Below are 26,763 nucleotides of genomic sequence, written 5' to 3' on the forward strand. Positions count from 1 at the left end.
GTTCATTGAAATCAGACTTAAAACCAGACATTTAGGTGGAAATGGAAACATTTATTTCCAGGAAGTATGACTACCAAGCAATAGCAAAGTTCCTGGAACTTTATGTGGAAATGCATCATACAGAATGTACAATATATTAATTTTTAGTTTCAAGAAATATATAGAATACCTAGAATGTTACAGTAACTAAAAGTACCAATAACCCAAATGTTAATAGGGTACTAGTAGGGTGGTACTTTCAAGTAGTGTAAAAACAAACAAAAAAAGTTCCTGAAACACTAAATAACATTTTTTAATACCAAGAAATCAAAAGTTACTAGAACTTATGGTGAAAGTGGAGCTAGGTACTATAATGCTCCAAAGGTCCAGGAACCTTTAGACTTAAAGGTCCCGTGTATCGCCAAAGCAACTTTTCTCGTATTTGGGATGTAATATTGTCTCTATGGTGCCTCAGTAAACATATGAAATATTAATTTAAATCGTCCACGCGCTCCTGAGTTCCAGACGTTTTTCTGCTGAGAGGCCTGAAATCAGGTCATTGGAATTTCTCAAGCTTATCTACATCACTGGCGAAGATCTCCGCCTACTTCTCCACTCCAGAGTCGATGCTGTCAACATAGCGAACACGTACGAACGTGCTCTCACAAGTGGGTCTTCTACACGGAGGCAACCAATCAGAGGAAAGGGGGTGGTCTTAGCTAAATATGGAAAAAACTGGGTCAAACAGAAGTAGCTGTCAGAGGGAGAGGGGCCTTTTCTGGACACTCGTGACACTTTTATAGTAAGTCCACGTTAGAGAGTCACTCTATGGAGGTCTAAATAGCCAAAATATGGGACCTTTAAATATGCAGCGCTGGCTTTTAGTTAGAGGAACTCTAACTACTTTTTTTGTTCCAGGAATTACAATTACAGGGCACTAAACGACAGTTTTTAGTTCCAGGGACTACAAGAACTCAAGTTTCCTGCAACTTCAAGTGTAAATATGGCAAAGGTGATAATACTTTTGAGAGATTCATTACGTTTTGTGGTGGTGTCTGACGGGAAGCTTTTAGTTCTATACAGAGAACTGACACACAACATATACATTTTTTTTGTTTGTTTCAATAAATACATACTAAAGATTTTGGGTTCCTGGGACTTCAACTTGAGGGGTAATACTTTCAAAAGGTCCTGTAACCTTTGTAACTGAATCTGCATTCATTACTGTTTTTTAATACCAGAAACTAAAAGTACCAAGAACGAAAACAGAGGGTAGTACTTTGGAGAGGTCCGGGAACTTTAGGAAACAAGAGTCTGCAGGGCTCAACGTACAGTACGTTACTGAAGGCTTTCCTATAGAAGACCATACTGTAGAAGACATTCTTGTGTGTGTGTGTGTGTGCATTATCTACGTATGCATGTGTGTGTAGAGATTTTGTCAGACAGGGTCCCCCCCCAAGTCGGCCCCCCTAAACCGCCAACAGTTCATTTAGTGAGGAGGTTATTGTCTTACCCTAGGAATGCGTGGCGTCTACACACAAACAACCCAAAGTCGTTACTCGTCAAGTTGATGTCCACTCTGGGTCGGTGATGGGGTTCAGAGGTCATGTTCCCACAACTTTAGGGCAAAGAACATGAATGTCACAGTATGCAGTCACTTTATTTCCAATTTACTATGAATGATTCGTTGAATCATTCTGTGTGTATTGTACTTGTGTACATCATTTAAAAAAAAAAAAAAAAAAAATCTCATAAAATTTAAACTATATAACCGAATGGAATTTATACAGTAAATATCAGCTACCATATGCTCACAAGACACATTTTTTAAAACAACAACAAAATAACTGAGTCATTTTGATGATGGTTATCACATGAATATTTTTATATCAAGCATCTACTGATCATCTTAATGGATAAATGATGCAAAACCTGATTTGATTGACAGCTGAAGGGCACTTGCAGCTCGAGGGCGGGCCTTATTTTTCATGATTTCGGAAAACAACAACGATTATTATCGTTTATCAAGATATCGTGACAGGCCTAGTGAAAAACATGGCAAACGTGGTCAGAGAGGAATACGAGTAAAATTGATCACGTACCCAAACGGAGGATCGCATTTGTAAAGTCAGATGAAGGAAATATTTGTTTTCTCCCTTTTCTTCATTTTAGTTTGAATAAGTTGAACACTTCCAAAAACTTGCCATGAGATGCCATGAGCCTAATATATGAATATGTCACAAAATGCTAAAATGTTAGCTGTTTAAGCATGGCTTTGTACCGATTTTCACGTGTGGCGTGTTCTGCTCGTAGGGGTCGTTTGCTCCTGGCAATTCGATCACCAGTGACGTTTTCCGCTCGACGTGGTCGATGGCTGCGGGAATCGACGGATCAGTAGCGGCGTTCCCTTGTTCGACCTGATCCAACAGTTGCTCATTGGTGCCACGATGGAGTCGCCGTGCTGTAGAGCTGCTATGGCTCCGTTTCAGCCGGATGATGGCTCCATGGCCCTCCATGCTAACACGGATATTTGAATTCAACAGCCGTCAGTTTTGAGGAAGGTCTGACTGACGATGCTTGCATGAATTGGGATCAGTGTGCCTTCCTCATGACGTGCTGCCCGCTTGGCCAAGCTGGAGGAGCCCGGTCTCGGTCGCCATCTTGCCAGTCTGCCCTTGAAGATGGATGCCATGAATGCGTTACTTTTGCCTTCTCTCTCTCTCTCTCTCGACTCCTTGTCTGCCAAGGTTTACGCCCAAGACGCTGTTAGCGGGACGTGGCCTCTTTCGATGAGGATGCCGCCGTTTCCGTGACAACTTCTGACAGGTTTTCATGACACTGACCGGCGCTGTGAAGACGCGACGGCGGTGCGCTCAGTGTCTTCGGATTATGGCTCCAATAGCGCCACCTGCTCTCGGGGGTTAGCATGACAGCGTAACCGCTTCTTTACAGGTGGCTCTTGCCCGTGGCGCAGTCCACAGGCTCTAGTGCCTTTTTTAGGGGACTCTCTGTCCCCCTACTTCCTTTTTGTTCTCTCCCTCCTTGCAGAATTGCAGGCACAATGGCATTCTCCAGACTGACGTCTGACGGTTGACTTCTCGCATCTATGTAGTTTATTATCATGTCATGTTTCATTTCAACATTTCAATTACATTTTATTCTTCCGCTCTACTTTGAACAAAAGGTGAGTTTTAGGGGAAAAGCCATTTTTATTTATTACAATTCATGTACAAAAAGGAAATATTCCGTGTCAGGTAGTTTTACAATGTCCATATTTACATCGTATCGTACAATTCAAAGAAACAAACAAACACTCAAGTTTTCTAATTGAACGAAAAAGAAGCAGCAGCACTCACACTTCAGGTGCATAGTTTATAGCGGAAAGGATTTTAGCTTTAAACTCAATTGGCAACTGAAAATGTTTCCAGCCAAAACCATCTCCACGGAAAATGGATGATTCTTCTTCAGTCATTCAGATGACAATAATGTCATTTTGGAAAGTGGCGCCACCGTGTGGTGGGCGGGGAAAGGGTTGAGTGACACTCCCATCAAGTCCGGATGATTGAGTGTTCTCGCTTTGCTTTTTTAAAAAAAGTCCCAAGACTTTACTTTTACATTCCTAAGTCAGCTGACGACTCACTCAACACTTTTATTCTTGATTTGGAAAAAACCAGTGAAGGACAAGCATCACCGCAGAAACATTTGGACCTGAGGAAGTCCAATATTGTCAAATTTAGCTCCAGGAGAATTTATCAGGGCCAAAGAAATAAGACCTTGCTCACAGGGTGGTAAGCATTTTATTAGTTACAGAAACTTTATGTACCTAGAACTGAAAAAAGGAACCTTTAGGGTGAGGTCTGAAGCCCTTGAACATACCACTAATTAAAATATTCCTGGAACGTTGGGTGAAAACGTGGCAAGGTTTGGTGAGATCTGAAGCACCGAACATAAAATTGACCAAAAACAAGAAATTCCCAGGAACTTTAGGTGGATTTCAGAAGGGAGGTGGGGGCACTTTTGAGAGGACCAGATGACAGTGTTTGGAATGTTAAAAATAGCAAGACTTTTAGTTCCAACAACTACACCTAGCAAGAACTAAAAAGTTCTAAAAATGTAGGTGGAAATTCGACGAGAGGATGTAGTACTTTTGAGAGGCCCAGGAACCTTTGGAGAAGAGTCTGCAGTGCAGATCTTTCGTTCGAGGAACTACAAGTTCCAGGAACTCTTAAGTGTAAAGCAGAGAGTGTGAAGGACCACAAGTGACGCTGGAGAAGCATCTAAAACGTGAAATGATTGTTGCCGCCATGTTGAAAAACTTCACTCTGCCCTCTTCAAAGATGGCGGATGGCATCCATTTTGTAATCCAACCTCTCAATTTTCCTTTTGTGGAAAAGTAACGGAATGTCGAGAATGTGAGGTGGCCCCCTAGTGGCTCGGAGGCCGTTTTAAGTCATTGACATACGAGAGCGCCACCTGCGGGCGGTCGTACATGTTGCTCAGCATCTGAAATTTTGGTCCCCAGCGCGAGAGTCGCTCATACGCCGTCTCCCCTTCGTTGTCCTCTTCCTCGCCGTTGTATCCCAACGAGCTGAGACTTCCCGCTGGGGTTCCGGATCCTTCTTCTCGCCACACGTGGAAGACGTCCCGCGGCATCGCATCGGCGTCGTGGTCCGCTTCCCAAACGATGCGAGACACGTAGCTCTTGAAGTCCACGTGGGAGTGCGACGATGACGATGATGATGACAGCGGGGGAGGGAGGTGCGGCTGCGGGATGCCGAGGTAGGGGGCGCAGGAGGGGCCGGGCGGGCAAGGGGGGCGCACCTCCTCCTGCGAGCCCGGGGACGATTTGATGAGTGGAGCCGTGGTGCATGAAGACGACTGAGACAAGCTGGAACACAGAGGACGCTTCAGCTCCGTCATGTCGTAGCCCTTCTGCAATCCAATGACAACAAATTCACCGATTATTAGTTCAAAGGTAAAAAACCAAAACAAAACAAAACATGTACATTCATTCATTCATTTTTGAGTTAATTTTCTTGACATTTAAATAAAATGTACAATTAAAAAAACACTTCTTTTAAAAAAAATGTCCCAATTATTCAGTAAAATGGAAAAAAAACCCATTTAAAATAATTGATTCAACTGTTTACACTTTATGCTTAGTAATTTAATTACTTTAAACAATCATTTATTGAAATGTATTTTTAAATGTCTGTCTGATCATAAAATAGTAAAAATTGTATTATCTATAGTTGATTTAATTATTAATAATTAACAAATTATTTTTTTAAAACTGTCCATGTACAAGTGTTTCTTTTAATGATAAAATAATATTTTTCATTTTTGAATTTTATTTATAATTGAATTACCATTAACTAATTGTCTAATAAAGTAGATTTTACATTTTTTATATAGATGATAAAATATGGTCAATCTTAGTTTCAAATGTTAAAATCTATGATTAAATCAACAATAATAATGCAATTGGCTGGCAACCCCCCAGTCAGCTGGGATAGGCTCCAGCTCGCCCGCGACCCAAGTGAGGATAATAATAATAATAATAAATTGATCAATTATTTAACATAATTGAAAGGTTTATTTGAATCCTTTTTACATTAATGAAAATGAATTGAATTATAATTAAGCAATTATTTAATCCAATGAATAATACATGTTAAATGTATGTAAAAAAAATGTGTTACAGGAAGCTGAACATACCAGATGTTTTTGTTTAAGAAACTACAAGTACGAAGAAGTCAAACTCCTTAGAAGTTTCTGATGGAAATGAAGCTAGGAAGGTAGCGCTTTGGAGAGGTCTGGGAGGAATCGGGTGATTACTCTCCACTCAATTGTATTTCTGTAGCCTTTTAAGTGGTGCTTAGGACTCGGGTACCTGATCCTGTTCTCCACCGCCCTCTTCGTTGTAGTTGAGGATGTTTTCGCGGATGTCCTCCCAGCTCTCGTGCTCGGCCGGGATGTGGTAAACGCCACGCTTGCGAAACTTGTTGCGGCTTCCTTTCTGGTTCCACACTGTCACCGCCACCAGCACGGCTAAGAGGGGGGGGCGGGGGGGATAAAAAGTTGAATATCATTTATAAAATATATATAATAAATAAATAAAAATGAAATGTAAATATGTATATTTTATTCATACTTTCTTAAAACACATTCACTGCCATTGACGGCTTTAGATGTAGAATTTGTATAAGAATTTCATATCATTTAAGTATACTTTAGTAACCATTTATATAATAGGAAAAATACTATTTATTTGATTTAATATATTAAAATAATATTGTTTTAATAAACAACATACTAATTCATTCTTATCAAAGTTTTTTCACATAATTAACCAGTTAGTTATTGGAAAATAATTAGAATTTCTTTCTTTATTTGATGACATAATAATAACAATAATTGCGCAACTATCGCACAAGCGAATTCAACTGACCGAAGAAAACGAGCAAACACATGCTGATGGCCAGGATGGAGCTGGGGCTGAGGGTGGCCAGCCGGTGCCCTCGGTACTGCCCCAGCTCGCAGCGTTGCCCGCGGAAACCCTTGTGGCAACGGCACCGGAAACTGTTGGCCGACAGCGGCTGGCACACGCCGGCGTTACGGCACGAGGAGGGACTGCACGGCGACGGCACGCAGCGGTCTGAGCCCGACTCATCTGTCAGTGTCACCTGACCGCCGGGGCACCTGGGAGACCGTGAGAGAGAAGGCTGGGAGATTCAGCCATTTTTACAGTGAAACCCCATTTACATGAAAATCTGTGATTTAGAGAGCCCATTTAAAAAAAAAAAGAAAAGAAAAAAAAAAGGAGTCGTGAGATACAAGTGACCCGGCTTACAGTGCGTTTTTCAAGATATGAGCTGTCATTTGGGGCATTTTTTGCTTTGACTCGCAAGTGCAAACTTGACATACTCTGCAGGCACGTGCACAGACATTTTCGGGGGCACGTGCTCAAGCCCAAAAAAAATGGCCCCCATTGCCAAAATTATTCATACAATTAAGAAAAACAGTAGTTAACTTAAGTATTTATTTCTGTTTCCACAACCAACACAATCAATTATATAACTATTAACAAAGGAGATTAAGGGAGCCTTCAGGGGATATATTAAGTCGTCACACCGGTTTAAATGGCAGTTTTTTTTATTTGGGGGAAGGGGGAAAGGCATATGTACAATTCTCCCAAGGACTCAAATAAATGCCCGTCAGATTTCAAAACACTTTGGCTAAAATTGAGGACAGAGAGAATATATATATATATATATATATATATATATATATATATATATATATATATGTGTATATATATGTATATATATATATATATATATGTATATATATTTAAAGTTTTGAATAAATAAATAATTGGCTGCAGCAAAAAGGACACATTTTTCATCCAGGGCAAAAGGTCAGCTGCATGAGCACCACCTAGCGGCTATGTGAGCCCTGACTTGGTGGGAGCCAACTCAACACACTCCACGATAAGCAGGAGTTTGGCAGATTCCTCCCAAAAGAGCTTTTTAATGCCACTCCCGGATGGTCTACTGTCAAAGTAAACACCAAACAAAGAATTTCAAGTTGTGTATCTCAAACAACTAAACAACTTTGCCTTAGAAATGCCCTGACTAGCTTAATACTAAAACATAACGAAAAATGTGCTTACGATTAGCATTATTGTGATAGTGTTATTACATAACATAAAATAATCTAAAATAATAATATAAAATCTGCCAATAGGTGAACACATATTCAAACACAAATGGTGAAGGAACACATGTAGCCAGACAATAACACAAGTCACAGGTATATAAATACTCTTTATACTCATTTTATTGCAGTTTGTCTGTATGATTGTATTGTACTGCCCCCTGGTGGCCAGGTCAGGCACACCGAAAGGACCAGCACAATGAATTAAAGCATTCAATTATTACGCACACGTAGTTCTGTACATTCTGTTTCAGTGTTATTCCGATATGTTTATGTAAACTATGTTTGTGTGTGTACCTGCACTGGTGTTTCCTCCACAGGTCGACGCAGCGCAGCGGATCGGGGCAGGGTTGTGCCTGGCAGGCGTCGCTGAAGCAGCCCAATGTGACGCCGCGCCTCTCCAGCGCGCTCACCAGCTCACCGCTACTCCACCCGTCCAGAGGGAGCATCCGGCCGTTGAAACGAACGTCCCGCATGCAACCTAAACAGAGACGCATACGTACAGTAGATACTTGATTCAATTGTCACTTCAGCAATATTCATACATGGTATAAGCAACATAAAACAATGAGAAGCATTTAGGATCCTTCCACCCGTAACACATTCCCGTGCACCGTCTCACCCTGAAAGTCGCCGTCTTCTCCCCCGTGGGGTCCCCTCCCCACCGTGACGCTCCTGGGGTCCACCACCAGCTCCCGCCGGTTCCCCAGCCGAGCCCGGACCTCCCGCGAGCCGCCGCCCTGCTCCAGTCGCAGGGCGAACAGGTTGTTGTGGCGACTGAGGCCCACCAGCACCCACTGGCCCATGTCCACGCGCTGACCTGGAAGCCGTAGGGCGTGGGCCCCGTCGCCCAGGTTGGCCCGGACTGAGAGGTGGCCCTCCGCGATCTGGGCAAAGGGATGACAACATCACATTTTTACCTCTACCTCAATTTGACCCACGAAAAACGATGTGCTGCTATTTGGGGTTTTTTAACATTTGAAACACTCTTTCGTACCTCCAGCACAATGTACTCGTCGGCTTCCCGAGACGTCACGGACAGCAAGGTGCCTGCGATGGCGCGGGTCCGCAGGAGCAGCTGGATGTTGGTGCGCCGGTTGGTGCTGCCTCCGCCTCGAAGATGGAACCTCAGCACGCTGTTGGAATCCAAAGAGAACTCTGGAACCACTGAGGAGAGAAAGCAGGGTTTATAATTGGTGATGGCGGATAAGCACTACTTTTCTATTCGACAGTGCGATGGCATGTCGAAATGAAGTTTTTCCCCTAACCTCAACATAGTTGCGTGGGATCAAGATGCCACTATATGGCGCCAAAGAAAAACTCTTATATGAGACAGGCCTTTGGCCTCAGTGCAAAAATGGTGGCTAGGTGAGTTTACAGCAAATAGGATAGGTTATAAGAAAGAAAATCTGCCAATAGGTGAGTTTGCAAATTGCAAATATGCGGTGGAACACTTTCCACACCAGCAACAGAAACAACTCAACACGCACATACACACAATACAAACACACGAATGGACACAACTCAAATACAAAATCACATACACATCTGATAAACAGACAAAACTTAAAACACACACAACACAAACCCAAAACAAACAAAAACAACATGAATACACACTAATACAAACACACATTGCAATCCCCTAAAAGAGACAACACAAACACCCAGCAACACAGCCAACCCCCTCCACACACAATACAAACAGACACACAAAAACAACACACAGGAACACTATAGCGGTAGACCCCCACCAGTGTCACACTTGTGTCCGCTGTGCCCGGGGTGACACTCGCAGCTGAAGGATCCCCAATCGGCGAGGCAGGAGGCGCGGGCCCCGCAGGAGGGCCCGCTCGCCGTCACGCACACGCCGTCTGTCGCCGTGCACCCTGGGGTGCTGTCCTCGCTCTCGCCCGGCTGCGCCAGGTCGTACACCTGAGTGACAACCGCACAAACACAGCGGGCCTTTTTCAACTTTGTGGATTATTTCTAGTCTTTATATTTATTTCTACTGTCCAAGGAAGCAGCTCTCAAGAATAACATTCATCGCATGAATGTAATTGTATGACATATTTGTATGACCGATCGTGCGGGTCCATAGTCCACCTCTTCCGAGCGAATCAGAGGCGGCGAACGAGGCTTCGGCGTACCTGCGTGTCCACCACCAGGTTGCGGATGCAGCCGTTAAAACTTGGGTAACGCGGCTGAGGAGACGTGTGCTTGACGCCACCCAGCTGGAGAGGCTGATGCACATTCAGATACCTGAGCAAGACGAAGACGAGGAGGAAGAACGGATCAGCGACACAATCGTGTTCCCTGCAAGTATTCCTGCGCCTGGCAACGACCGGCGACCCCACTTCTGTCACGGTCGACGGGCGTCGTCTTGCTCTCACCTCTCGTTTCCTGGCGTTTGTCCAGCTACCCTGCAGCCAGACTCGTCCGTCTCCCGGGGGTCTCCGTCACCGACCCCCTGCGGCTCGTTGACCGTGGCCCCTGAGCACTGATCCAAGACCAGCTGCACAGCCTAAATGACACACATTGAGAACTCGTTTTCAGTGGTAGTGTACACATTGTTTTACTGTACTTGCGTAGATTTTATATTATTGGAGTATTTATTTTGCTGACAACGTTTGACTTTCGCACTCTACATTTGAAAACAGATATCTGTACTTTGTAATTTTCACTTTTTTTTTTTTAAATTTTTAAAAACTTTTGTACTCGGGTATATTCCAGAATTTGGACGTTTTTACTTTTGTACTTAAGTACCTTTCAGAGTTTGTACTTTATTACTTTTGTTCTTAAGGATATTGCAGCCTCTGTACTTTTTCACTTAAGTACATTGTAGATTATTTATTGTATGTAATTTATTTATTTATTTTAACTTTTGTACTTACTGGAAAACATTTCAGAATCAGTTCCTTTTTACTTTTGTACTTAAGTACATTTCAAAGAATTGACTTTTTAAAAAAACATTTTTTTTTTTTTACTTTTATACTTATGTACATTTCGGAGTGCACTTTAAAGAAAAAAAAAAAAAAAAAAAAACTAAGTACATTTCAGAGTCTGTACTTTTTAAAATTGTATAATTATTTAAAAATAACTCTTGCACTGTAAGTACATTTCAGAGTGGAATTTTTATTTTGTACTGAAGTACATTTCAGAGTCTGCCCCTTTTTAATTTTACTTAATTGCAGGAGTTGAATTAAAACTTCTACTTCTACTTTTTCTTTAAGCACTTTTGCCACATCTGCTCCTGATTGTCTATGTAGAAGTTGCGGTAGTAAAGAGCAAGTTACTAGTTCCAACCTTGCCGTCGCTGATGACGTCGAGTCGATGCCAGCGGCGGTCTGCCACGTTGGACTTGGGCGGCAGCTGCAGGGTCAAGGTTCCGGAGCCGTGGTTGACGTTCACGAGCGGAACGCCATTATTCAACTCTGCGTGGGAACATAACGTTTCATGATTCCATTTTGTAATTACGTCAATGCACACTAGGGGGCAGCCATCGACTGCGGTGAGGAAATCCATTCAGAAGACTTGGGAACAAGTGAACAAGGAAAAGTGGGTTTGTTTCAATTTTTGTTGCCGCTTCCGCACTTCTGGGAAGAATTTCTGTAGTGGAGGGGTGGGCAATATCAGGCCCCCTCCGGTCTTTCATCCATTATCAACACTCCTGTAATATTTGCTGCTGCATTCATTTTGCATCTTGTCCTCAAATTGGTTAAAGTTGATGTATTCATTTTTGTTGATGTGTATTCAATAATCTCACTAAATATTTGGTGGATGAATTTATTGCAAATAATAACATTTAAAATGATTCCCCCTCCATAAAATTCTACTCACAACAGCCCGTAACGACGTTGAAAAGGTTTTGTGAGAATTTTGCAATTGTATTTAGAGTTGGTTGTTTTTTAAATTTTAAATACATTTCCCCAAATCAGAAGAAAACTTAAATCAATTCCACCGCCCCCAAACTTCTATATACGAAACCCATAACAACAATCTGAAAAAAAATGGACACATTTTTGATAATGTATTAAAAATAAAAAGTTTTATAATTTTGAATAAACAATTTAGTATAATTGTTTACATTCAGAAAGCAGTTTTCACTTTATAAATAAATGTTAAAGCCCTACAAAAAACGATTAAACTAATTTTTCCAAACAAACATTCGTCAATTAGTAGACACAAATCTAAAAACATAAAGCATGTTGTCATTAATGGGTGTTGCACGTAAAATTTTGAGGAAAAAAAAAGAATTTCATGCAGGTGTCACTTTTTTCAACATTTTATGTCACAATTTTTTTTCTGAAATGGAATAAAGTTTGGCGGACTGGTTAGCACATCTGCCTCACAGTTCTGAGGACCAGGGTTCAAATCCCGGCCTCACCTGTGTGGAGTTTGTATGTTCTCGCCCTGCCTGTGTGGGTTTTCCCTGGGTACACACACATATACACAGACTTAAACGTATACAAACACATACACATTTGCACTTAAACGCACACCCATATGTCATAAGAAAAGCCATAAGAACAACAATGGTTGATGACATCAATCAAACACACTCCACATTTGAGTGGATTTGGATTTGAGGTGGCTCACATAGTCCACCTTAAATGTGAGACACACGTTTCAGGCCAACCCCCAAAAGTCACTCAGTAGCGCCTCCTGGAAAGTTGGCAAAAATTAGCCGCTACTACCAGTTTGACCGATCGACTTGAAGTCTCTCAAAACACGACGCCAGAAAAATTATCAAGGACCCATGCCCTAAATTCAAGAGGAAATCGGCCATCTTGGTTTCAAGCTGCTTATTTGGTCAAATTCCAGGACTGGTACTTTGACGAACTCCAATAAGAGAATTTGCCAAAATGAGCCCTGATTGGAAGCAGGTCTACTCGATAAATGGGCAAAGCTAAATTGCCAAGCTTTCTTGTCTATACTGTCTACCGGGGGCAGAACATGGTGTCAAAATTTGATGATCATTTTGAGGTTTTGAAAAGTTGGAAAAAAAACTAGCTACCATCACCAGTTTTGTCAATCAACACCAAATCGGCTGGATGTCTATCATGGGCGGCACGGTGAACGACTGACTGGTTAGCACCTCTGCCTCACAGTTCTGAGGACCGGGGTTTGCATGTTCTCCCCATGCCTGCGCGGGTTTTCTCTGGGTACTCCTGTTTCCTTCCAGATCCCCAAAACATGCCTGATAGGTTAATTGAAGACTCTAAATTGCCCGTAGGTGTGAATGTGAGTGCGAATGGTTGTTTGTTTCAATGTGCCCTGCGATTGGCTGGCCACCATTTCAGGGTGTACCCCGCCTCTCGCCAGAAGATAGGCTTTGATAGGCTTCAGCATGCTCGCGACCCTAGTGAGGAGAAGCGGTACAGAAAATGGATGGATGGATGCAATAAAGTCATTTTTTTCCCGCTTCACTTTTTCCACAATGGAATAAATTCGATTTTTTTCAGATAAACAGTTAGTTTGGCATTTCCCCCGAAATCCCCAAACTTAAAGTTATTATTATGTGGTGCTGTGTGGGGAATTTTGAGGATTCCCCCCCCCCCCCCCCATGTTACAATAAGGCTATAACAAAGTGAAGCGCTACGAATACTTTGGGGCTGCACAGTAAAGTGATAGGCTTGTGTGTTTAACTGCTGTGCTAGCTGATGAATCCCATTAAAAAAAACAGCACGGAAGCGGCGGGTCAATTCTTCCGTGCCGCTTTCAACAGCCTCATGTCCGCCGTGCGTGTCGGCCCCGCGTTGGCGTGCGCCGTCGCTATCGACGCCTTTAATGACAAAAGCTCTCTAGTGATCAATGAGGCAGCCATATTTGATTCCCCCCCCTGACCGGGAAACGACAACAAGCCGGCAGGCGGGATAATTACGTAAATCTAATGGCAGCAGATTATGCAAGACGTGTCTGGGAAAAGACCGGGGGCGGCGGCGAGGCTGGTTAATCCTATAACGCCACATCAGGACCACCGGGAGCTGACATTAACGTCCCGTGATGCTCTTTGTCTGCTGACATGCCGCATTGATCCGATTCCATTGTTGCGGAGAACAAGAGGATCAGCATGTTTGGTAATTACAAATCCAAGTTCTTCAGAACTACAGGCAGGTAGGCCTTTTACATAAGTGCATAGAAATAAAGTTGGGACAACCCGAAAGTCGCAACAACAACAACTGTCGTGTTATATGTGTGTCTTTAAGGGGCGTGGCCTAGTGCGTGATGTCAGGAACTTGGCCGGTTAGTCTGCGTGTGATCGTCTGGGCGTGAGTTGTGGCCTACAGCAGCTCCTTGTGAGTGTTTTCAGTCACATCCTGTTTTGTTTGTTCTATATAGCTCTCTACAGTGATTAGGGAGCAGGGGAAAAAAAATACAATGATTCCAAACACAGTCACGGACTCACCGATGGAAATGAAATCTTGGGGCTCTCCCGGCTGGGCGGCGGGTCCGAGCGGTCCGTTGTAGAGCAGCAGCCCGTCGGCCTCCTCCGTCAGGAACTCTACAGAGATGTGGCTCTGGAAGCACGGCGCTAAGGGGGGAAACCACGCGTAGCCCCCACCGCCGAAGCTGTGCTTTGTCTGCTGGCACTCTGGCCCGTCGAACATGGGCGGACACTTGCACCTGACGCAGGGAAACCTTTTTTACATCCATCTTTATTATTATTATTATTATTAGGACTGCTAGTTGATGGAGTGAAGGTGTAGACTGCTACATTGATGATTTTAATTATGAAAGTCTCAAATTAAGCGACTGTCAAACTGACTCACTAGCGGACCAACTAGCTGAATAACTAACAATAACTAACATCGACTGGCTACCTGATTAAAAAGATCTACTAACTACTGTAAGCAACTAACAACTGATGTAACTAACTGACCAGCTACTTTAATAGTCAGGCTTACTAATTAACTAGTTAACTATCTATCTAACTCACGCAGGCATCCTCGCACGCACGCACGCACTCACTGAGTAACTGACTCACAGACTGACTGACTAATTAGCTAGCTGACTAACTCACTGACTGACTGAGTAACGAAATAAGAACTCTACTAACTGACTGACTAGCCACCTAACTCACCAACAGACTAACTGCTGTAAGCAACTAACAACTGCTTAATTGAACTAACTAACTAACTAACTAACTAACTAACTAAAATGAACGTCATTTTGGTTAGTTAGATTGTGGTAACGTGGGATGTTTGACAAGACGTAACACTGAGTACATATGCAGACTGCCACATTAGCTTCTGTTGCTAGTTGTGCACCCACCTGTATCCCAGCGGGCCGTCCTCGCAGGTGCCCCCGTTGAGGCAGGGGTTGCCGGGGTAGGCCGAGCAAGGCGGGTGCGTAGCCTCGCGTCCGCGGCAGCCGCACTGTGCCGTGGTCTTGGCTGGCAGGGAAACCAAAGACACGTCGCCCGCGCTGAGGGCCGCCGGGGTCTGACCGAACGACACTTGGGTGGAGCAGCCTCCGGAGTGAGCGCAGTCTGTGTGGGGACAGTCGTCCACGCCGACCTGGGAGATGGACATGCCCAGCACCGATTCCAGCTGAAACAAACAACACCCAAAAATGTGTACTTTATTTAAATAATAGAAATACTGGCAATCCAAACATGAAAACAGACAGCACTTTCACCATAACCAACGCGAAATGAAGTTAGCCCAAGTTTAATGCTTAGCCAATGCTAAGGAAGTTTCAGTCTTATTTGCAATTTTTGCTGCCTCCTACTGGTTTGGAGTTTGAAATATGGCCAGCTCGAGTAGGGTTGGTTTAGGGGCTTATAATTCGTTATGGTTCTGGTTGATTGGGTTTAGGTTTATGGGGTTAGGGTTAAATGTGAGGTGTTAGAGGCTAGGGTATGGGTTGGGGATTTCGGGATTTAGGATTAGGGGCTCTATTTCTATAACTAGTGAAAATCCAGCGCTCCGCTTGGCGTAACTCTTCAAGGAAACGGGCTAGACCCAGTTTTGGTAATTTGGTGGATCCATGTACTCACAGTTCATTTAAAAGTGGGACGTCTGCGCTGGTGTCGGCATCATCACAGCCAACTTCAATTCTGTCCAATCGAAACATCTTTTCTCATTCCCTTTAAAAGCGGAGCAACAGTCTCATATGGAGATGTCGCTATATGCAGAAGAGGACACGGCAATCCGTGCATGAATGGAGCATTGAACGTTAGCGGGTACCCTTACTAAATACAGAGTGATCTGTTGTAACTCGCTGACAACTTAAATATGTCTGTGGACCTCAAGATTTAGTCTTGTGTTAGGATTAGACTATAACATTAAGATTGGGGTTAGGAGTTAGAGTTGGGTTTCAAAAGTGGATTTAACGGGTTAGATGTTAGGTGTTCAGATTGTGGGTTAGGATTTAAGTTTAGTTAGAGTTACAATTGGGGTTTTGGAACAGATTTAGGTGCTAGGGTTAGCCCTATAATTTGTACTTCAGTTTTCTCTTAATCAATGAGTGCATTACTCGTAATGACAAAACTCTGAAAGATGCGGGAGGTGTGTATCTATGAAGTGTAGAATTTGCCCTTCATCTAAACTGTTTGACCTTGGTGGAGGTCTGTGATCTGCTGAGTGACATTTTAGCGTGTATGTGTGTGTGTATATATGGATGACTGACTCTTAGCACATGCGGTTGGGGTCAAGAAAGCAGCTGGTGTCAGGCTTTTAAAGCATCTTAAGTATTCATGTACACGTGTGCACATGGGTGTGCAAGTGTTATATGTGTGTGTGTGTCACATGAAGATCCACTTAGTGACACACTTGAATGTGAAAGTGGTGTTAAGTATTGACTCACTGTGTGTGTGTGTGTGTGTGTCAAATGCTAGAATTTACGTGTTAAATGAACGAATGCAAAGGAATCTTTAACTCCCTCTGTGTCCTATAACTAACCGACCGATTGTCTGACTAACTCGCTGAGTGACTAACGAAAGTAATTGACGGAGCAAGGGATGATTCAACTACTGAAATTAAGCAGCTGATCAACTCACTAACTACTGTAACCAACTGAATGAGTGGCTAACTAACCAACTAGCGGACTAACTGATTGACTGATTGACCGTCGACTGACTGACAAACAGACTGACTACTGAAACAAAGTCTTCATAACTGACTAATTACCTTACTAGATAACTGACTGACTGACTTACTAACCGAGCGACTGGCTACCTGACCAAGTGACTAACTACTGTTAACAGACTGGGTGATGGACCAACTGACCGATTAACTGTTGTAACCAGCTGACCAAATGACTGACAGACTAACCAAATAACTGAACAACTGAGTGAGTGACTATAACCAACCAACCGAGCGACTGACTAGCTAACTGACAAACTGATCAAGGAAATAACCAATTACTGTAACTAAGTAACTGACAGAATGATTGAATAACCACCTAAATATCTAACTTTTGGGGTTGAATTTTTTTCCCCACATGTAGACATAAAACTAAAATGAAATGTAGTGTAAAACGTGTGGACAACGCCACGTGATTAAAAGTAGTGGCGTTGATGTGGACTCGGTCGAGATCACCTTTGCTTTACTGGCCGCCACGTAGCCGTGCAGCTTCTCGGCCTTGTAGTAGGCCGAACCGTGGGCGGCGAACCACACGCTCAGCTCCCTCTCCCGCTCTGGACCGGCGTCTCCCACCGAGAAGACGTGGACCTTTTTGGGCACCGTCTGCAGGAGTTCGGCCAGCGTCCGACCCAAACGGGAGAAGCGGCTTTCCTCGCCGCCTCTGGATGAGAACAACTCGTCTACTGTCACGTCTGTGAGGAGAAAGAAGAGTCCACTCTCAGACAGTTTCCTGCAGCTTTTGAGTACTAAGGACTATGACTTGAATCCTGTGCAACTGGTGTGGTGCATTTGATTTACCTCTTAACTATCTAATTGACTGACTGACTGACTGACTGATCAGCTAATTGACCAACAGAGTAACTAACTACTGTAACAGTGACTGACGGAAGAACTAACTAGCTGGCTACATAACTGACCGACGACTAACTAGGTAAATACATTAGTAATTACCATAATAAGTGACTGACTAACTGACTGACCAATGAACTATATATAAATATAACTAACTAAATATCTGGCTGACTGATCGATTGACTGACTGACTAACTAACTAACTACATTAGAACTACCTTAGTAACTCACCAACTAACTGACCACCTGACTGACATCTGTAACTAACTGACTGAATGAATTACTAACGAGCTGACATTAGTAACTACCTTAATAACTGACTGATGACCAACCAACTGACTGACTAACTAACTACATTAGTAACTACCTTACTTAATGCCCAACTAACTGGCTGACTGAACAATTATGTGACTAACGAGCATACCGACTAACAACTGACTGACTAGCTGACCAATTACTGACTGAATGACAGTCACATGACACAGGTATAACAAACAAACTAACTAGTTGAATAAATGGCAGACTAACAACTGATGAGCTAACCGGCCGACAGACCAACTGACTGACTGACTACGGTAATTAACTGACCAACTGACTACCTTCCTGACTGAATGAATGAATAACTAACTAGCTGATTGACTGACTGCCAAACTAACCGATTGACTGATCAAGGGACTAACAAACCACGGTACTGAATACCTTCTCCACAAGCGAGCTTTCCTGCCCTCACTTACTGCGTATTCGGAGGGAGGCGGCATTCCGCAGCGCTTCCTGCGCCAGTTCCACCACTTCCACCTGCGCCGTGGACGTGACGTCCGGCCAGGCGGGATCGGACACGCGCACCTGTAGCCGGTATGAGCCGGGTGGGACACCCTCCCTGATGCTCAGCTGGCCCGAACTATGGTTCACGCTGAACAACCTGCACAGAAACGGTGATGTTTAAATGTTCAAATAAAAACGAGGAACTGGAAAAACATAAATGACATGCAAGGAAAGCTACAAAGTGTGGTGTCTTTCTTTCTGTCCTTTTTGGTAATATTTTTCCTTTTATATAAATGTCTTGACGCATAAACGTATAATGTTTGTATTTTGAAAAAAAAAAAACAACATTGTGGGAATTACAATTGAGCTAATTGAACCTTAGCTGAATCTCAAAAAAAGTATGTTAAATTACAGGAAGTGTGATACATTTCAAGCGAAACACAGACAACAAAGAAAGGCTACACAGGTCGCCAGTAAAACCAAGTCACCCACACTTGGCCAGACAATTAGCCATTGTTATGACACCATTAAAGAAGCAAGCCTAGATTCAAATGAACCCATCCAGGATTGACCTGTCGAAGAAAAGGGCTTGACCCAAACGTCATAAGTCTGTGTTTATAAGTCCAAATTAAAGAGAAAACAAATGGTTAGGGTCCATTTGCTTTATAGATCAAGCTTCCCGAAACATTTGAAACTCTTTAACATATCCACAGAGTGGGCGCACCCGCTCTCCCACACGCACACCCTTAGAAAAAAACAAACATCCAAACAAACCCTTTACAGCCAATAAAGGCACCATTTAGTTTAATCGTCAAAACTTGAGAATTAAACACTATATTTTCCCTATATTGTGTTTTCAGCCACCTTTGCATAATTGAAATGTTCCTTTTTGGTTACAATTTTTAACACATAAAAAATTGAATTCATATATCAGGCCACAATCATACTTTTAATCTCCACAGTTTGGGAATCCTTGGTCAACCGGATCAGGTCCAAAGCTAAAAAAGACCACAAATTAAGTGACTTCATTTTTTCGTGATAAAGAAAAAAAAAGTCTTTCTTTGCGCCTCGGTTGCCCGCAAGGACAGTTATGTCATGGCACCTTGCCCAGACATCCTGTGACGGTATAAAATATGACATCTCTGCAATAAAGTGAGTTTTTTCCCTCTATACTATGTCACTAATGTTTCACTTCTGACGGTTTCACTGACTGACTGCTGTATGACGTCTAGCAATACACTGTACAGGGCCGGCCAAAAGGACATATACACTTTTTAAATGAACTTATTTTAAGGAGGGAAGCACTAAGGAGGGGCGGGAAGGAGGATTGATGGGATGAAAGGTAGGAAAGAAGGACGGTGTGGAAGAAAGGGAGGGAGGAAGGCTGAGAGGTAGAAAGGAAGACTGGACTGACGTATGGATGGAAGGAAGGAAGAAAAGGAGGATGAACCGGATGAAAGGAAGGGAAGAAGAAAGGGAAGAAAGTTGAAGGTATGATGAAAGAAAGGAGGGAAAAAGGAGGGGGCGGAAAGAAGGGAGCAAGGAAGAATGGAAGGTAGGGAACCAAGAAGGGATGGAACAATTGATGGGAAGAAGGAAGGAAACAAGGATGTATGAAAGGAAGGAAGGACGGATGAAAGGAATACAGGAAACAAGCACGTAGGGAAGAAGGAAGGAAAGAAGCAAAGAGGAAGGAAGGAAGGAAGGAAGGAAGGAAGGAAGGAAGGAAGGAAGGAAGGAAGGAAGGAAGGAAGGAAGGAAGGAAGGAAGGAAGAAGGGACTTGCCGCCACTTTTTAGTTTCTCCACCATGCAGGTCACACACACAAACCTAACACGAGCCTTGAAACCCTTGTTTGAAACTCAAAACCCACTTTGAAAGCCTACGTTGAATTTATACAGTGTAAGTGTAAATATAATAAGATTATTTCTTTAAGTGTATACTGAACTTACTCTTGGCCCACCTCATATTTATATCCATATAATTAAAGGCCTTGTTTAAGATGGAGATGAGAGCAGATGTGCTCTGTGGTCCAAGACGCGCGCACGGACCATCTTGATGTGGAAACCCTCGCGCTCGGCCGCACTGGAGACGTCAACGCGGCCCGGCTACCAACTTGGACGCGCGCCGTCAGGCTGGTGCAGTGTTAAACACGTGCTCGCCGCCTCCACCGCGGCCACCGCCGCGCCCGTCAGACTACGCACCAGATGGGCTCATTAGTGGCGACTGAAAACGGGCCGAAACGTGTCCGACGTGTCGACGGCACCGCCGTTGCTTGGATTTAAACCTTAAAGACGTCACGTTCCACGGCAAAGCACGTCACCCACCGCGTTGCCGTGGGGATTCATAGCGTGATGTGAACACCGTGTAAACAGACGCGTTTCCACCAAGCGGTTCAGTATGGAAGGCAGTTTGAGCATTTATTCTCATACTCATCATAAACTCAAGTCGTTGTATATAACAGTTTCTTAACTATTTTTGGATTCATTGTTATTTATCTTTAAACAGTAATAGCTGTGTAATACCTGCATTTCGCCCTCTGCCGATCATTAAAGGATCATTTTCTCTTAGTCGATATACATCCAGTTTAAGATCCATATACAGTGTTCCCCCACTATTCTTGATTCTAGCCGTGACTAGTGATAATCCTAGAAATACCTATAGACCTATACCTTCAACATACCTCCTTGGTACCGAGATACCATAAGTTGACAGTAAAGCACAACATTTGTCTAAACGAAGCTCCTCAATTCACTTCAACATAGTTCCTTGGCACCGAGATACCATATGATGGCAGTAAAGCACAACGTTTGTCTAAATGAAGCTGCTCAACTGACTTCAACGTAGTTCCTTGGCACCAAGGTGCCACAAGATGGCGTCAAAGAAGTACTTTTATCTGAATTAAGCACCTCAATTAACTTCAAGATATCTTCTTGCCACCAAGACGGCAGCAAAGCCCTACTTTTGTCGAAATGAAGCTTCTCAACTCACTTCAACATAGTTCCTTGGCACCAAGATGCCACAACTAGACGCCAAAGCAAACGGCTACATGGCATACCTGCCATGTACTGCCCTGCAGTAGCATTTTGGAGCCCGGATGGCGCTTTGCGCCCTCTCTCCCCTCCACTCTCTATTTCAGCTTCTCCTCAAGCCCCGCACCTGTCTCCAATCAACCCTCATCACCACCTAAATGTAAGCCTGCCTGTTCCCGGAAATTCTCGCCCAAGTATTGCAGCCTCTCCTAGCGGTACCACGGCCCACCATACTCATGTAAGCTACTCAACTCCTTGTTCCCTTGTTAACTCTTGTGTCTCCACGTTCCCAGTGTTCCTGACCCACGTCATTCCTGCCAGCCCCCTATTCTGTCCACTGCCTGCCACCTGTCTACACATCCAGGACCACTTCCATAACCTTTGCTCAATAAACTGTTCATCATTTGACAGCAGCCTCCGCCTGCTCTTGGGTTAAGCTACTTCCCACACCTGACAATACCGTTTGATGAATTTATTGGGACCACTTGAGAAAAATAAACACCTCCCTTAAATAGATGCCTGTCCAATAATATCCCGCAAAAGCCTCCCCCATCTCCCGTTGAGTAAATAAAGGCCTCTACCAGTGAAAATATGGCAAGTTCCGAGGATCAGGTTGAGTACCATCTTTGCTAATATTCTTTGTTGCCTGTGGTCCCTCCTTGGAGGTGTCAAGTCAGAGGTGATGGTGACACAGTGGAGCGCTCCTTTCTATACACTCACTTGAGGCATCAAACAAAACGAGCGTGCCCTCGCTGAGCTTTGCGGGGATATTTTAATACGTATTAAGTAAAAATAGCTCATATCCTCCATACTTTTACCCACTCTTTGTCTCCCGCATGTTTCCATGTCGCTGTCTCTTTTTCACGGTACACCTTTGTACTGTCTGTCTTACTCTGGTTTAAATCTGTCACTTTCTCTTTTAGTCCCCCTTCTTCTTCTTCTTCTTGTTTGTCTCCAAATGTCATAAATCAAACCTTTTTTTGGATCCCCAAAACTACATTGACTTCCTTTGATCAAGATCTGACCCTGTGGCACTCAGTTAATAGTTTGCTGTTTAGTATATACATAGATCAAAATTTTCAGCAGTCGGGCAAAATCTCGAAGACGGGTTCGCCTTGGACCCTGGCCTTCAGACATTTTGGTGGGTTTATTCATGATACATAAAGTATGTCTACCAAATTTCATGTTGCTTAGTGAAACTGGAATTGGGGGTTGAATTTTCCCCGAATTCATCATCTGCGCATCTCGGTAAGAGAGTGGCTGGTGATTGGTGGAGAACCAGGAAGTGCCACATTATAGCTTGATAGCAACTGTTGAGCTGTATCACTTAATTTTCTCAGCTCTCACAGTGAAGTGCCATTTTACAGAACAAAAACCTTTTCCACTCAAATCATTAACGTCTTTTGGTACCTGGATGGTTTGCCTTCAAATCGATACGACTTCTCGCTCCAGTCGTCGAGGTCTGGGGACGGTATTTGACCCAGCACTGTCGTTGGCAGGATACCTGGTTTCCAAGATAAAAAAGTCCAAAGCAACAAATTAGCTTTGGAAAAGAATCAAATACAAAAGCATGTTTGTGTGGAAAAGCCCTAAAGAGAGACCGTTAAAAAAATACAAGCTTAGGCCCATGCACTAAGTTACAGTGGCTGACAGCTGGTTTGAACCACTAAATAAGTGATGTGTTCTGCAGCGAGACATCGGAAGCACTCGACTGTGACAAAGACGTCTTATGAGCTCAGTGGTAGTCATATTTGGTTACTGTGGAGGACACACTAGGGGAATGTGAAGGTTAGGACGACCAGTCACAAAAGGTTCATCAAATCCTGGTCGTAATCGGATGAAGACAAACGCAAAATAACCTGCAAGGTTAAAAAAAAAAAAACATCCAACAACAAAAAAACTCATAAAAGTTTTGAAATTGAACTAGTCTGATCTGGTTTCAGGACACGTTTTTCGTTGTGATCTTGGTAGCATACTACCAAGATCACAACGAAAAACAGGTGTCCAGAGTCAGCGGTTTATTTGCATCTAAAAGAGAAGGGACATTCCAGTTTGAGGACAACAATGTGGAAATTCTGGACAGAGAGGAGTGCTGGTCCGAAAGGGGTGTGAAAAAAGCCATCTATGTCAAATTAAGAGGCCTCTCCAACCAGAGGAGGAGTTTTATGGCATCACTTGTAGTCACTTTACAACAATGTCCAAACAATTTTCAAGCAAAATTTTGTCTCACACCTTTGGTAAAGTGGTCACCAACAATCTGGTTGCCAACAGGCTGGTCATTCTGCAAGACTTTCACCAGCCACACCTTTTTATATCACAGAATTTCAGCAATTATGGGTTGGTCTGGAACGTATTGCCTGTGGTAAACAGGGGTTCTCTGTAAAGGTGAAACATTTTCAACAACCAACAGGAGTCCAGTTGCCTCCAATCAACTTGTGTGGACTATCATAAGCTGGAAGACCCAGAATCTACACACACAAACTTGGATGGTACGTACCTTCGTAAGTGTACACAATAAAGCTGGCGTGCCCTGGCGCATGGGGGTGGTCGTTCCGGTCTCCGATGACCACCGTCAGCGTGCTAGTGGAGCTCATGGCGGGCGAGCCGCTGTCAATCATGAGGATGGGGAGTTGGTACTCCTTCTGGCGCTCACGGTCAAATGTTCGCAGGGCAGTGATAGCTGCGCTGCCATTGCGGAAGTCGGTCAGGTTGAAATCGGCGGCGTTCGCGGTAAGAGTGAGAAGCCGTATGGAAAAGGGTCCGCCATTAGAGGAGAGGTCAGAGTCGGTAGCATGCAGCAGCAGTGAGCTGGCATTCATCCACACTGCCTGCGGGGCTGCCGTGTTCTCCCACACCACCGGCCTGTAGTGTGCCTCGAACTCTGGCCCGTTGTCGTTGACGTCCAGCACGGTAACCATGATGATGGCTGTGCCAGTCAAGCTTGGGTTGCCAGCGTCCGAGGCGAGGACCATGACCCGGTGCTGAGAGATTTTCTCCCGGTCTAAAGAGTTAGCCACCACCACCCAACCGGACTGGTCCACCAGGAACTGATTGTAGGGGTCAGACTCTTTGGCAATACTGTACGAAAAGCGTCCGTTTTGTCCAGAGTCTAGATCGGTAGCCATCACCTGGGCAACAATGGTGCCCACGGGAACATCCTCGGACATGGCCGGCGACTCGTAGAACTGCGGTAAGAAAACTGGAGCATGGTCATTGGCGTCCCGCACTTCCACCAGACAGTATGCCAGGCTGAAGAAATCTGCGTCCTCTGCCTTCAGCGTCAGGTTGAAAGTCCTCTCCTGGGGTTTCTCAAAGTCCACCTTCTTCTTGAGCTTGATCACACCGCGTCGGTTCATCTTGTCGGTCTCCACCAAAAACTTCCTGTCCTCATCCCCACCCACAATGCTGAAGGTCACCACTGCGTTCTCATCCTGGTCTCCGTCGGTGGCGGACACCACAAGAACCTCGCTGTTCACCTCCAGGTCCTCAGTTACCTGAAGAACATGGCAAGTATTATTAGCACCATAATCCCGATTTTTACTGCATATAAAAATGTGTCTCCTCCTAATTTTGGTCTACCTCATGCTGTAAAACCTTTGACATCATGGAAACTATTACTTGAGCAGCGTTGCACAAAGTTGGGTGTCATTATAACTGTAATTGCGGTATTACGCCGACATGTTGCTGTCTCAGAAACAGTTGGAAGTCGCTTATATGATCTGTACAATATGCTATACAAGAAAAAGGTAGAGAGATGGACTCACCTGGGCAGTATAGACCCTCTGGGAGAAGATGGGCGGGTGGTCATTGACATCCAAAACTAGGATGGTTGCGGTCCCAGTCCCGGCCAAGCCGCCCCCATCCCGAGCCTCCACCACCACCAGATAGCGCTCCTCCGCCTCCCGATCCAGGGAGCGCAGCACGGTGTAGATAGTCCCCGTGGTGGCGTTGATGGAGAAGAGGTTGAGGTTGATCTCATTGCGGACGTTCTTGACGATGCTGTAGCTCAGCGCTGCATTCTTGCCCTCGTTGGCATCATCCAGGTCCATGGCTCGCATTTCCATGACGGAGGTGTCAGCGGGGGAGTTCTCCGCCACCTGGCCCACGAAACAGCCATCTACTTCCAGCGCCGGGCATGGGAAGAAGGGTGCGTTGTCATTGACGTCGCGGACCTCCAACAGAACGTCGGCGAATCCTGTGAGTCCTGACCCTCCCTCGTCCGTGGCCAAGACCAAGAACCTCCAGGCCGGACGTTCCTCCCGGTCGAGACGCCGTTGGGCGTAGATTCTCCCGGTGCGCTCATTGATGGTGAACTCGCCGCCCGCACCCTGTCCATGGAGGGAGTAGCGCACTGCGGTCTGGTCAGCATCTTGGTCTGGATCAGTGGCGGAAACCTGGAGAAATAAGAACAACGTCATCATTGCAGTCCTCCATGATTTCCACTGACTCAGAGTTTATTTCAGAGCAATTTCTACCCTCAGTTTTTGTACCATTTCTTGGAATACTCTACAACAGTACTCAAACTCAGCTACGGTGGTGCCTTGGCTTACGAGTTTAACTCATTCCGTGACCATATTCATAACTCAAATTACTTATATCTCAAATCAAATTTCCCCATTGAAATAAACGGAAATGTCATCAATCCATTCCCGACATTGATGTGTGTTATACAGTGTTCGCATTGGATGGCTCAAGTGACACTTTCAAATCCTCTGGCCACAAGTAGCATTAATATGCTACATTACATTAACTATTGTAAGGGTCCCAGATTGCAACGAAGAGCAGCTGTAAACACACAACTAAAAACGACACCAATTTAATTATAAAACCGTGTCTTTACAAAATAACAAAGGTGCATTTTAACGCATTCAAAACGTGACACAGTAATCCTAACTATGGCAATGCATTCTGGGAAAGAGCACATGCAAATTTTCCGGGTGTTACGCTAAAATACACCTTGCCAGAAACTGTGACCGGAAGTTTCCCTTGGCCTCTTCGGGGAAGTATGGTGCCATGCATGCATGGAGCTACACGTAAGCTTCTGTAAGCTTCAAAAAACAAAACAAAAAACAGAAGAACGTGGCGAGAGAACTTGATTAAATTAGTTTTTCACAGATTAGGAAGAATATATGCCCTTGAGTATGGTTACATTACCTGTCTATATATGTTACTACGGCATTTGTGTGTGAATATTCCTTATTTGAAGTTACAGCCCACCCATGAATTCTAATTTTAGCTAGCCGTCAATAGGGTTTTCCATTGAGTGTTAGCATTAAGCTAGCGACCTCGAAAAAGATGTCTCTTGCGTTTCAATATACAATGTGCGTAATT

General features: G+C 44.1%; 1 protein-coding gene across 1 annotated transcript in view; it reads right to left on the minus strand.

Moving 5' to 3' along the window:
• Positions 1–30: 30 nt before the first annotated feature.
• si:dkey-22o22.2 (neural-cadherin) overlaps positions 31–26,763 on the minus strand; it is a 108,134-nt gene continuing 81,401 nt past the window's right edge. Inside the window, exons 18-35 of the mRNA XM_061775518.1 lie at positions 25,197–25,826; positions 23,930–24,926; positions 22,843–22,936; positions 18,374–18,558; positions 17,244–17,479; positions 14,974–15,251; positions 14,108–14,325; positions 11,005–11,132; positions 10,092–10,222; positions 9,849–9,960; positions 9,453–9,633; positions 8,696–8,865; positions 8,321–8,585; positions 7,996–8,179; positions 6,431–6,681; positions 5,873–6,030; positions 2,261–4,911; positions 31–1,597 (exon numbers count right to left, since the gene is read on the minus strand). Coding sequence (XP_061631502.1) covers positions 4,405–4,911; positions 5,873–6,030; positions 6,431–6,681; positions 7,996–8,179; positions 8,321–8,585; positions 8,696–8,865; positions 9,453–9,633; positions 9,849–9,960; positions 10,092–10,222; positions 11,005–11,132; positions 14,108–14,325; positions 14,974–15,251; positions 17,244–17,479; positions 18,374–18,558; positions 22,843–22,936; positions 23,930–24,926; positions 25,197–25,826 — 4,725 coding nt within the window. The 3' untranslated portion in view covers positions 31–1,597; positions 2,261–4,404. The remainder of the gene's footprint in view (positions 1,598–2,260; positions 4,912–5,872; positions 6,031–6,430; positions 6,682–7,995; positions 8,180–8,320; positions 8,586–8,695; positions 8,866–9,452; positions 9,634–9,848; positions 9,961–10,091; positions 10,223–11,004; positions 11,133–14,107; positions 14,326–14,973; positions 15,252–17,243; positions 17,480–18,373; positions 18,559–22,842; positions 22,937–23,929; positions 24,927–25,196; positions 25,827–26,763) is intronic.

Source organism: Phyllopteryx taeniolatus, chromosome 6 (genome assembly GCF_024500385.1).
Source record: "Phyllopteryx taeniolatus isolate TA_2022b chromosome 6, UOR_Ptae_1.2, whole genome shotgun sequence".
Taxonomy (NCBI): domain Eukaryota; kingdom Metazoa; phylum Chordata; class Actinopteri; order Syngnathiformes; family Syngnathidae; genus Phyllopteryx; species Phyllopteryx taeniolatus.